The 13,372-nt window shown below is 36.2% G+C and overlaps 1 protein-coding gene across 36 annotated transcripts in view; it reads right to left on the bottom strand.

The window, feature by feature from the left end:
• The window catches only part of EPB41 (erythrocyte membrane protein band 4.1), a 198,351-nt gene that overhangs the window by 78,427 nt on the left and 106,552 nt on the right, over positions 1 to 13,372 (bottom strand). For all 36 annotated transcript variants that reach the window (XM_043574288.1, XM_043574290.1, XM_043574271.1 and 33 more), the window contains exons 5-6: positions 9,512 to 9,554; positions 1,847 to 1,922 (exon numbers count right to left, since the gene is read on the bottom strand). In XM_043574288.1, the coding sequence (XP_043430223.1) occupies positions 1,847 to 1,922; positions 9,512 to 9,554 (119 nt within the window). The remainder of the gene's footprint in view (positions 1 to 1,846; positions 1,923 to 9,511; positions 9,555 to 13,372) is intronic.

Raw genomic sequence — 13,372 nt, 5'->3', positions numbered from 1 at the left:
CTTCATTCTAGGTCACGGCTGCCTGCAGATATAGACCCTTTCCTCTGCTGCCTTATTGCCAGTTATATTAAATAGAGTATATAACAAGAGTTTATTAATACTGTAGTCAACATATTTGCAAGCGCATACAATAGCCCCGTGCAGAAAAAGGTTGAAAAGAAGGTGGTAAGAAGAAGGAGATGATTACAGTGGAAGTTAAAAAGGAAATCATCAAGAAGTATGAACAAGTTATGCAAGTGGCCGAAATTGCAAGCTTTTATAAGAAGTCTATGTCTGCATCTCGTCTGGAGAAGAGGAAGAGGAGAAAAAAAGCAGAAGAATCCCTCACTTCAAATGAGATTAGGGAGATGTATAAAATGGGGGAAACAGTGCAAAATTTTGTAGAAAAGCACCACCCAAATAAGACTGAGGCAGTCTGAGCAATAAATCTGTTTAATGACAATGCATTGTCAATTTCCACGAAATCCTCAAAAGGAGGCAAAAGCAAGTGTCATTGGATAGTGTCCTTGTTAAAGTTGCACGAAAAGAAAAAGATTTCATTGAGCCAATAGAAGTGATTCCGTTAGTGATAGTGAAAGTCATCCTACACAATAACCCTACTCTCTCATCTCCCTCACACCAGCCACAAAGGTTTTCAAAGTTAAGTGCAAGTTAATTTGTTAATTTTTCTTTATATTTTGTATTTTCTTTATTATTTTGTATTATATTATAGTATTGTAGTCATTATTATATGGAACGAATCATCTGAGTTTCCATTATTTCTTATGGGGAAATTCTCTTTGATATACAAGTGCTTTGAATTACAAGTATGTTTCCAGAATGAATTATGCTCACAAACCAAGGTTTTACTGTACTTAACAATCAGAGTTGGAGTTTACTTAGGCTATTCCCTTATTTGAGCGATATGAAAACTGGGGTATAGAAACTGTATATTTGTCAGATAGTTGACAACAAAATCAGATTAGAAAGTCATTTCTCAGTAACCAACAGTTCAATTTAACAAACATTTGCCAAGCACCTAATATGTATAAGGATGTTATGGATATAAATAAATATGTATAATAGTATTCTTTACAATATGCTGGTTTTCAATTTTCTTTTTTAATATTAATATTTATATAGAATCCAATAAAGATCACTTTCCTAAAAGAAATCAGTAAGTTGTTTTCAAAGAGTACAAGATTTATTTCATAAATCAAGTGGGCTCAAAAATTACTGAAAAAGATTCAGCTCATGAGGATTATGTACCTAATCACACACTTTAAAAAAATTTTTTTTTTTTTTACATTTTCATTTATTTTTGAGAGACAGACCACACGTGAGGGAGGAGGGACAGAGAGAGAATGAGACAGAGAATCCGAAGCAGGCTCCAGGCTCTGAGCTGTCAACACAGAGCCCGATGCGGGGCTTGAACTCACAAACTGCCTAATCACATACTTTAAAAGGGAGATAAGAAAAAACAATAGTAACACAGGCTTCAGCTTTTCTGATCCCTGTAAAGAAAACACAGTGGGGAAGGAGTATCAAAGGGAAAAAGTAGAAGAGCTATTTTACCACTATATTTGCATCTTGCCCTGTGGAGGGCATGTGGTTTATAGGCGTCCTGTACACAACTTGTCATAATACCCATTAGAAGCAAGGTTAATTCCCCTGCCAATTTCCTCTAGGCACATCACAGATAAATGAGGCTTTAAGGCTCACTTATTTGCAAACCTGTCTTGAAGTGACCAGAAACTTCCCATTTTAATAGCACAGAATTTTTCTTCAGTTCTGAATAGGGAAATTCCCAGAGCTTATGAAAATGAGAATTACTAATTCTATATTTAACTATTAATAAATTATTTACCTTGTTATATCTTCTGTTAACTGTGCTGGGTCAGGTGGATAAAACTTGACATTAAAGGTGAAATTCCAGGGGACACCTGTAAAGGTAAACACAAAAGAATTGTATGCTTATGCCTAAGTTTCTGATTGTTAGAGCACCAAAAATATTCAAAATTTTCTTTTCCTGAGTTTTTTTTAATATTCTCATGCTTTGTGGAAAGATTTGATATTTATTTAAGAAAGAAAGTTGTTTAGAACCACTTAAGAGTTTGAAAGTGTGATTTTTTTTTCTCTTTGAGCTCTGTATTAGGTTAATTGATATAAAATACTTGATAACACCTATCGTTGGTGTGGAAAATAAACACAATTATCTATTGCTGATATGAGTATAAATTGGTACACTATGGAGGACAATTTGACAAGATCTTTCTAAACATAAAATGCATATATCCTTTCACCTTGCAATTCTATCTCCATAAATGCATTTATACATATGCTTAAATGAGGTCAGAATGGTATATGTGTAAGATATTGTTTGTAATAGAAAATGTCTGAAAACAACCTAAATATATATTCACTTAGCAAGAGAAGATATATCTCCAAGATACAGCGTTAGGTGAGAACATACTAAGGTCAAGAATAGCATACATACAGAAAGCAACCATGAATGTTGAGGGTAGAAAGAAGTCTATGTTACAGGTATGATTACACATGCACAGGCAATCCCTATAAGGATATATAATAAACCAGTTATAGTAGTTGGTAAACTAGGAAGGGGAACTCCAGGAGACGAAAACTGATAAGATAGGGGAAATATATAGGAGGAAGACCTATTTTCACTGTGTGCTCTTTTATACCATTTGAATTTTATACATGTACTACTTATTAAATATAAACATTTACCTTCTTTAAAGGATAATCTTTAAATGCAAATTACTGGGGCTAAGAACTTTTGCTATTTTATTTGGTGCATATCCCTAGGATTCAAAACAGTGCTTGGTAGAACATTGATGATCAAGAAATATTTGTTGAGTGAATGAAGGGAAATAAAGGAACTAATCTCACAGCATTGTTGTGAAGGTCATATGAGGATGCTACAGCTTCAGAAAAAAAAAGAGGTACTAATATATTAAAATTATCCAGTAATCCAGATCCACCAATGACTTTATGTTGTTAGATGTAATCAAATGAAAACAAAAGCAAACACCTGTATTCCGGTTGCATTTTTCTCTCCATTCAACCCCAAACAAGAAAGTTTAACTGTATTAGAAATAACCATATCTAAACATAAATGTCTCAAGTACTAACTCTTTTACTTTTCTTAACAGCAATCGTAAGAAGAGAAACTCAAATTTTCAGTTCCCATTCTTCTCTATGTATGAGATGCAAGTTTGGGATATTGCTAATGAAGATATTCAGGTTCACTGTGAGCTAGCTCAGGGTTAAATGCAGTAAAGAGACTAAAAAAAGTCACTTGGAATTAAAAATATATATATTAAGCTTAAGCTTTAGTTAGTGACTGTTTCTGGAATATGATTCATAAAATTAGTAATATCTTATGGAGAATATTTAGTAGGGGAAAAAAAGGTGGCTGGAACAGCTCTAAAAAATGTTAACATTAAAATTCATACCTTCTAACTCAACAACACTTCAACAACATTCTCACCAAAGTGCATAAACTGAAGATTCATGTACTATGAAGAAATATCAAACACACTCAAAGTGACCAATTATTGAAATAACTAGCCTAGACTCTTCAAAATATCAATGTTATAAAATACTTCAAAGACTCAGGAACTGCTCCAGCTCAAAAAATCTAAAGAGATGTGCCAACTAAAGCAAAATGTCACCATAGACTTTATTTTGCTATAAAGAATATTATTGGGACAACTGATAAATAAGGTCTGTGGGTTGCAGTATTGCTTCAATGTTAATTTCCTGCTTTTAATAACTATTATAGTTACATGAGAAAATTCCTAGGTTTTAGGATATTTTAGGGGTAGAGAGATATCATAACTGCAACTTACTCTCTTTTTTACTGAGGTGAAATTCACATAATATTAACCATTTTTAAGTATACAATTCAGTCCATTTCGTGTACAATTCAGTGGCATTTAGTACATTCACAACGTTGCACAACCATCATCACCATCTAGTTTCAAAATCTTTCACCACTTCCAAAGGAGACTCTATCCATTAAGCAGTCACTCACTCACTGACCCCCACCTCCACCCCTGACAACCACTAATCTGTTTTGTTTCTATGGATCTATTGTGGCCACAATATGTGGTCATTAATATTTGTACACACACACACACACACACACACACACACACACATCACATTCTGTTTAACCATTATCTATTGACGGACACTAGATTGTTTTTCCCTTTTGTCTATTGTGAAAGTGCTGTCAAGATACAACATTAACATGGCTCAGGAAAAAAATAAATAAAATTTAAAAAATAAAATATTAACATTTGAGGAATCTGGGGAAAAGGTATCCAGGAATTCTTTGCAGCTTCTTTCAACTTTCTGTTAGGCCTGAAGTTACATCAAAAATATTTTAAATTAACGATTGAAAAAAATTCCTGCCTTCTGAGGACACAGGAAACTAGAAATTCTCATACTACTGGTGGGGAGGTAAACTGTTACAACCATTGTAAAGGAGAGCAATTTGGCAATATCTGGTAAAACTAAAACGTACTCTATAATCTAGCAGTTCCACTTTCAGGCATACATCCTAAATCAAGTGTTTTTTTTAAAACTGTGGATCATGATCCATTGTGAAATCAGTTTAGTAGGTCAAAATCAGCAGTTTTAGAAATGAAACAGAATGCAAACAAAAAAAAATCAGGATATCCTTCATAATAAAGATTAAGAATTGTTTTGTGAAATTTTGTTTTCACCTGAGATGAATTTCAAAACTCATGCTGAATAAGAAAAGCAAGTTACAAATTATTAACTATTATATAATTCAATTTACATGATGTTCAAAAAGGTAAACCATATTTTTAGGTATACATTCATAGGGAATAAAAACCATTAAAAAATACAATGAAATCATTAACACAAAATTCAGGACAGTTGTGACCTCTGCAGGAAAAGGAGAGGAAGATTCATTTGCAAGGGCACAGCTGGACTACAGAATTTTTTAAACATAATTTGGGTAAGTTATAGATCTGTATTTTTCAGTATATATACAAGGTATGTGGATTTCTTGCTTTTGCTGTGCACTATTCCAGAAAGGGGTGGAGGTGGATAGCCACACTCAGTAGGGGGAATCTCTCTTATTCAGAACCAAGGGAATTCAGCTGGGAGGAGAAAGAGAGATACTGACAAGCCTCAGAAAAAGGTTCAAATGGATCATGTTTGTCTGAGGGAAATTAAAAAAAACAACAAACACAGACAAAGCAATATTATCCATACTATATAGATATGGGATATATAAGATAAAATATAAAAACATGGATTTAAACACCCCAAACTTATGAAAATAGTTTTCTATGGATAGGGAGAGAAGGGGATAGGACTAAGAGGAAAACAAAAAAGATAAAACTTATGTGCACTATTCTGTTCTATTATAAATTTAAAATGTTAACGAATGTTAATTCTGGGTGATGTGTACATGGATATTTCTTACGTTAACCTCCATTCTTTTCTATATCTTTTTAATATGGAAAAAATATTGCTGGTGAGTATCTATTTCAATTTTAGATATTCATATTTTTATTCTACTTCTAGGAACTTATCTACAGAAACATGTAAGTATGTGTGTTTATATATATAACGTTCACTACAACCTTGTTTGTAATAGCAAGCTACTGAGAGTAAACCAAAATGTCCATCAACAGGACTGCCTGTATACACACACACACACATACACACACGTGTGTGTGTATGTGTGTGTGTGTGGTGTGTGTGTGTGTGTATGGTGCTACAAATACATAATCATTAAAAAATTTTTAAACAGGGTGCCTGGCTGGATCAGTCAGTAGAACATATGACTCTTGATCTCAGGGTTGTGAGTTCAAGCCCCACATTGGGCATAGGGCTTCCTTTAAAAAAAAAAAAAAAAAGGAGAGAGAGAGAGAAAGAATTTATAAAAAAAATAATAAATTTAAATTTAAAAAAGAAAAATTTTAAACAAAGTGAATTTATATATGTTGATATGAAGAATATTCCAAATTATGGGGCACTTGGGTGGCTCAGTTGGTTAGGCATCCAACTCTTGATTTCAACTCAGGTGATGATCCCAGGGTCATGGGATCAAGCCCCATGTTGGGTTCTGTGCTGAGTGTAGCACCTGCTTAGGATTCTCTCTCTCTTTCTCTCACTCTGCCCCTCTCCCCCACAGGGAGGCTCTCTCTCTCGAATAAAAATAAAAAATAAAATTTTAAAAGAATACTCCAAATTATGTTAAATAAAAAATATTGGTTGCATATTTATATTAAATACATATGAAACATACCTACCAAATACATATTTATGTAACATATGCATATTAAATATAACATTTATTTAAAACACATATGTATTAAACAAAAATTATATTAAATATTTTTATAAATATACATATATTAAAACTTAATATAAATATGCATCTATTTACATTAAAATATTTGTATGTACATCTCTGCAAAGAACACAAAGAGTTAAAGCACAGGGTTAGAAGGGCAATTTACTTTGCATTAGATTCATTTGTATCTTTTCATTTTACTCCACATATTTCTACCACCTATTTAAACAAATTTTAAAACTATATATAGCCTACTACATAATGCATACATAATATAATGCAATACATAATACATAACAATGTATAGTAGTCCCCCCTTATCTGTGGTTTCACCTTTCCATGAACAGCCACAACCTGGAAGCAGATGATCTCCTAATGTGTGGTCACAAGATCAACAGTAGCCTATGACTAGGTCACAGTGCCTAAATCATTCACCTCGCTTCATCTTATCACATAGGCATTTTATCATGTTACATTATCATAAGAAGGATGAGTATAGGATAATAAGATGTTTTGAAAGAGATCACATTCACATAACTTTTTTATAGTATATTATTATAATTATTCTATTATTACCTATTGTTAATCTCTTACTGTGCCTAATTTAAAAATTAAACTTTATCATAGACATATATGTTTAGGAAAAAACACATTATATATAGGGTTTGGTACTATCTGCAATTTCAGCCATCCACCGGGGGACCTAGAACGCATCTCTTGTGGACACGGGGGACAAGAATACTGTATAGCATAACTGTATTTTTGAAAGGCAAAAACTTCCATATGCCTAGAAAAAATCCTGTAGCTTATACCAACTTAACAGTGATTGCATCTGGAGGAGAGAATTTAGGGGCCTTTTACTTTCCCCATGATGTATTTCCATAATGTTTCAATTTTTCACAATGAGTACATATTACCTGTGTGATGCAAAATATTCAAAAATAAAAAAAATCTTTGCGGTAGATAAATGCCAATCTTCTCTTTGGCTTAATAAAATATTTACCTTTTGATTCCCTATTTAAGTTTCTATCATAAACATGGTTTTTCTTTACAATGTTAAAGGAAGGATTTTTGTTATGTTGCAGGGTTTTTTTAAGTATTTACTTTTGAGAGAAAGAGAGAAGGAGAGAGAGGGAGTGCAAGTGGGGGAAGGGAAGGTAGAGAGGGAGATGGAGGACCCACAGCGGGCTCCTCTTTGTGAGCACAGAGCCTGACTCAGGGCTCGAACTCCTGAACTGTGAGATCATGACCTGAGCCAAAGTTGGATGCTTAACCGACTGAGCCACCCAGGTGCCCTGTTGTGTGTGTGTGTGTGTGTGTGTGTGTGTGTGTGTGTTAATGACAAACAAGGGTTCTTTTTCTTAGGAAGAGATTTTTTTTCAATAGCCAGGAAGATAATCAACTAGATATTCTTCTCTACTCATCACAAATTCTGTTTTAACTTTTCTTCCTAACTACTCTTCTTATGTAATCATTTGTTCCTGAGTAATACCGCATATTAAAAGAATTTTCATTGAGGGGTGCCTGGGTGGCTCAGTCGGTTGAGCATCCAACTCTTGATTTTGGCTCAGATTATAATCCAAGAATTGTGGGATCAAGCCTGGTATGTGGCTCCTCACTGAACGTGGAACCTGCTTAAGATCCTCTCCCCCTCTCTCACTCCCCCTCTCTCTCACACACTCTCTAAAATTAAAAAAAAAATTTTTAAGAATTTTCACTGAGAGGGACTTGGAGTTATGTTTTTCTCATCATATCTCAAATATTCTGAAAATTTTTTGCTCTGACTATATTTAAAACAACATTTTATAGTCAAGGAACAAATAGGGAGAGTTGCCAGTCCAAAGACGTATTTTGTTTTTCTATCTTGAGAAATATAGATTATAAATAGGGTCTAAAGGAAAACATATCACCATAGCAAAGTTTTTCTTTTAAGAAACAAATGAGGGGCGCCTGGGTGGCTCAGTCGGTTAAGCGGCCGACTTCGGCTCAGGTCACGATCTCGCGGTCCGTGAGTTCGAGCCCCGCGTCGGGCTCTGTGCTGACAGCTCAGAGCCTGGAGCCTGTTTCAGATTCTGTGTCTCCCTCTCTCTGCCCCTCCCCCGTTCATGCTCTGTCTCTCTCTGTCTCAAAAATAAATAAACGTTAAAAAAAAAAATTAAAAAAAAAAAAAAACCAAACAAATGAAAAAATTTGTTTTCAGGTGACAGAGTTAAAACTTACTAACTTACTAAACCTCTGCAGTTTCTAGAAGTTTCCTTAAAAATAAAGTAAACTAGGGGCGCCCAGGTGGCTCAGTCGGTTAGGCATTTGACTTCACCTCAGGTCATGATCTCTCAGTTCATGAGTTAGAGCCCCACATAAGGCTCTGGGCTGACAGCTCAGAGCCTGGAGCCTGCTTCAGATTCTGTGTCTCCCTCTCTTTCTGCCCCTCCCTCTGCTCGCACTCTGTCTCAAAAATAAACATTAAAAACATTAAAAAAAATAAAGTAAACTAAAAGTACATTTAGTCATAAACAGTAAGAAAAAAGTCTCTACCCGTTAGCTCACTGGGCCTGGAGCTACAAACTACTAATCTATGCTTTCTTCGACCTAGACATATTTATCTCAGGACAGCATCTGAGCAGAGGGTGCAACAGTAATATATACTAGTGAGCTTGGAGCTAAGAGAAAGCCACAATGTCTGAAGGCCACTGGCAAGGAATTCTTGTTCTTCTACTAACAGAAGAACTGTTTGGAAGAAGATTGTTGAAAACAGACAAAAAGAACCACAGAGAGGAAAACATGAAGAAGGTTAGAATGTAACAGTCCAGAACAATTTAAAAGGAAGAGGACAAGGTAGCAAACTCCTTTGAGAATGGACTCCCATATCCTTTTTCTTTCCTTATCTTTGTTCTTTTCTAACTTGTTTTTTTTCAACTGTTCCAATCTTGCCCAACTGTGCCTAGTTGTAAAAAAAAAATCAAGATCTGACCTACATCTCAATAGTGTCCACCTCTGCTGTATCTTTCTATTATGGAATCTCCTCCTTCCAGGGGAAGGCTTTATCTCAATTCCAGAGCCATCTGCCAGAGTCAGGATTCTAAAGTGACTCAGAGCCAGAAAATGGTTGAAACTCCTCTGACCTACTAAAAGAAAGAAAGAACTATAAAAAGGACTATATTCACTTACCACGAACCTGCTTTTTTATTTCTTTGGCAGAATCCAGCCATGTCTGTAAAAAGAAGAAAAGTCATTCACAAAGAGCTCCAAAAACACATAAACCACAGAGTACCAGAGCAGGGTTACTGACTGTCATCGAACAGAGTCTCCAGGTCAACCTACATGTCTGATATTAACTTCACACAGGATAGTAAATCTGAGCAGAGAAATAGGGAGCCAGACAGTTAGGCCTGAATCCTAGCTCCACTATTAGCTAGCTGATATTCATCTCAGTTTCCTCACCTACTAGAGGAAATTTAGATGAGATACCAGAAGTAGAGCCTATCTCAGAGACATATGATGAAGATTAAATGAGTTCATGTATATAAAGCCTTAAGTAAACAAGAAATGCTAAATGAGCACTTGTTATTTTATCATTCTATAAAGAGTAGTAGGGATCTATAACCAAGACTAGTTAACATCACCCACATCTTATTTTTCCCTCCAGTTCTGACCTCCAATCTCATTTAAGTTTTCTTTTAAAAAAAATTTTTTTTAATGTTTATTTTTGAGAGAGAGAGACAGAGACAGAGCACGAGCTGGGGAAGGGTAGGGAGAGAGGGAAACATACAATCTGAAGCAGGCTCCAGGTTCTGAGCTGTCAGCACAGAGCCTGATTTGGGGCTTAAACTCATAAACCGAGATCATGACCTGAGCCGAAATCAGATGCTTAACCAACTGACCCACCCCAGGCACCCATCTCATTTAAGGTTTCTATGTCAGCACAGCTTCTGGTACATGGTTCATGCTCAGTTAATATTTACTGGATGAATCGTTATGTTGTTTTCTCTGACTACTCTTGCCCACACTAATCTCTCCTTTTACTGTTCTCCAAGTCCACTTACGGTCTACACACCATGTGGGCAAGTTTCTTCCACTTGTGGTGGACCGTGCAAAATAACGGCACTTGGAAAGAGCCTCACCATTAACATCTTCCATAGGCTCCTTGGAAATGTTTAAAGAGAAACTTCTAAATTAAATTGTTTAAAATATTTTTATTGATATGAAACATACAAAAAAGTACCTAAAACATAAGTGTATAAATCAATAAATTCTCAAAGTGAACACATAAGCTCAACATTATTAGTACCCAGGAGCCCCTCTCATGACTCCTCCCAATCCCTCCCCATTCTCTCCTCCAAAAGACTTAAAACTGAATTTCAGTGATATTTAGAAAAGAAGAGTAAAAGTGTCCCCTCCTCACCCTCGATCCACAAAGACAAAAGGCACAAGAAATGGCCCTACCCAAGAAATGAACTTGAAAACCAGTCTTATATTTGATTATATACTACTTTAACTGTTAAATAAAGATAGTTATCACAACAGACAATAAGCACAAGAGTGAGGATTAATTTCCTTTTCTTTCCCCTTCTCCCACAATTAACATAGAAAATTAAGAAATATGTGTTAAAAATATACCACTTAACGGGCACCTGGGTGGCTCAGTCGGTTGAGCGTCCAACTTTGGCCCAGGTCAGATCTCATGGCTCGTTGAGTTTGAGCCCCACATCGGGCTCTGTGCTGGCAGCACAGAGCCTAGACCCTGCTTTGGATTCTGTGTCTCTGTCTCTCTTTGCCCCTCCTCTGCAAACGCTCTCTCTCTCTCTCTCTCTCTCTCTCTCTCTCTCTCAAAAATAAACATGAAAAAAAATTTTTAAATACCACTTAATATACAACTTTTCCTTAGAATAAAAACTAGATACATACTTGTTTAAGCCCTGTCAGAAAAGCAGTAACCCTCATCTCTCATTATGATTAAAGAACTTTAAAGTTGTTGTAGGTCCAAAAGCAAAGGAAAACTGTAAAAGCACCATTTAGGAAGTTTTGTGGAAGCTCTGAGAATCATTTAAAAAAATTTTTTTTTCGGGCGCCTGGGTGGCGCAGTCGGTTAAGCGTCCGACTTCAGCCAGGTCACGATCTCGCGGTCCGTGAGTTCGAGCCCCGCGTCAGGCTCTGGGCTGATGGCTCAGAGCCTGGAGCCTGTTTCCGATTCTGTGTCTCCCTCTCTCTCTGCCCCTCTCCCGTTCATGCTCTGTCTCTCTCTGTCCCAAAAATAAATAAACGTTGGGAAAAAAAAATTTAAAAAAAAAAAAAAATTTTTTTTTACATTTATTTCTTTTTGAGAGACAGAGAGAAACAGAGCACAAGCGGGGGAGGGGCAGAGAGAGAGGGAAACAGAATCTGAAACAGGCTCCAGGCTCTGAGCGTCAACACAGAGCCCGATGCGGGGCTCGAACTCACAAACCGTGAGATCATGACCTGAGCCGAAGTTGGACTCCCAACCAACTGAGCCACCCAGGTACCCCCAGAGAATCATTTTTTTTAATGTTTATTTATTTATTTTGAGAGAGAGAGAAAGGGGGAGCAATCACAGAGAAGGAGCGGAGAGTGAGGGAGAAAGAAAATCCCAAGTAGGCTACTCACTACTTGGAGAGAGCCCTATGCAGCACTTGATCTCACAAACCATGAGATCATGACCTGAGCCAAAGTTAAAAGTCAGATGCTTAACCAACTGAGCTATCCAGGTGCCCCAAGAATCATCATTTATACCATGCAATCCAGAACTCTTAACAAAGACTACTTTTTACCACTTTGGAACGAACATCTCCCACCATTATGAGGCAACTCTATATTTTCCACTATTTTTCAGAGAAATCTCCCAAGGTAACCTGAAGATGCCAAGTTTCTTACAGAGACTGTACAGTCATTCTAGAACTCTGGAGCTAGAATTCCCACCAATTTGACATAAAGAGGGCAAACCCAGATTTGTGTCAATCACATATGACTCCAAGTAAATGACCTTATAGAATAAACCATCGCTTCAGTATCTAGACGTCCAAATCAAAATCAAAAACAATGTGTACAAAATAATAAAAATCAATGTATATAAGAATTGGCACTTTTATGTTCAATTTAAATGATTCCATTCACAGCATTTTATTTAGCCAACAAATACCTGAGGAATGCCCCCATGTGCTAGCCACTGTAGTTTCAAAAAAAGGATTTAAAAATAGCTCTTGTCCTCACAGAGCTAGTCTAACGGAAGAGGTGAATAGCAAACAATTGATTCGTTTGTTCTAGGTGTGAAAATGACTATGACAGAAATGTGTGAGAGTGCTATGAGAGAGCATAGAGTGTTCTAGGAGCACAGAGGAGGTGCACCAAGATGAACTGGGGTAAGAGGCAGGAAACGTTTCTCAAAGGAGTACTTGGGAGTACTAAACTGTATCTTAAGGGACAAACAAGAATTAGCCAGGCAAAATAGAAGATGAAGTAAATAAAAAGGCACAGGGTATAAGAGAACAGGATACATTTGAGTTGCTACATGCAGTCGAGCATAGCTAGAACACAGAGGTGAGGAAGGGAGATACACAATGCAAGAGAATGGTTAAGGGTCAGATCATGGGGGGCGCAGCATTCCACAGTAAGAAACTTGGACTTTATCAAGTGCCAGGCAAAGGGGAGCCATTGAAGGATTTAAAGTAAAGGAGAGACATAAATTAGAGGAAGCATGACTGTAGACAGGGAGACCAAACAAGAGGTGGTTTCTGAGAATGATAATTGTGGTACAGAAGAGAATAATGATCATGGGTACTGGCTTTGAAGTCAGACAGTCTTGAGTTCTAATCCTGTCGCAACCTATCATTTATTTACTAGCTATGTAACCTTATCTAAGATCATCTAAATCTCAATTTTCTCATACACAAAATTGGGATAAAACTACCCTCCTGACAGAGTTATTATGGATTAAATTATTTGATGTATTTAAAAAGCACATAACCAGCACTCAATAAAGTGTGCTGATATTGACAATCAAAAGGGTTTGATAGG

The sequence above is a fragment of the Prionailurus bengalensis genome, chromosome C1 (genome assembly GCF_016509475.1).
Source record: "Prionailurus bengalensis isolate Pbe53 chromosome C1, Fcat_Pben_1.1_paternal_pri, whole genome shotgun sequence".
Taxonomy (NCBI): Eukaryota; Metazoa; Chordata; class Mammalia; order Carnivora; family Felidae; genus Prionailurus; species Prionailurus bengalensis.
This window is presented reverse-complemented; position numbering and strand designations above follow the sequence as displayed.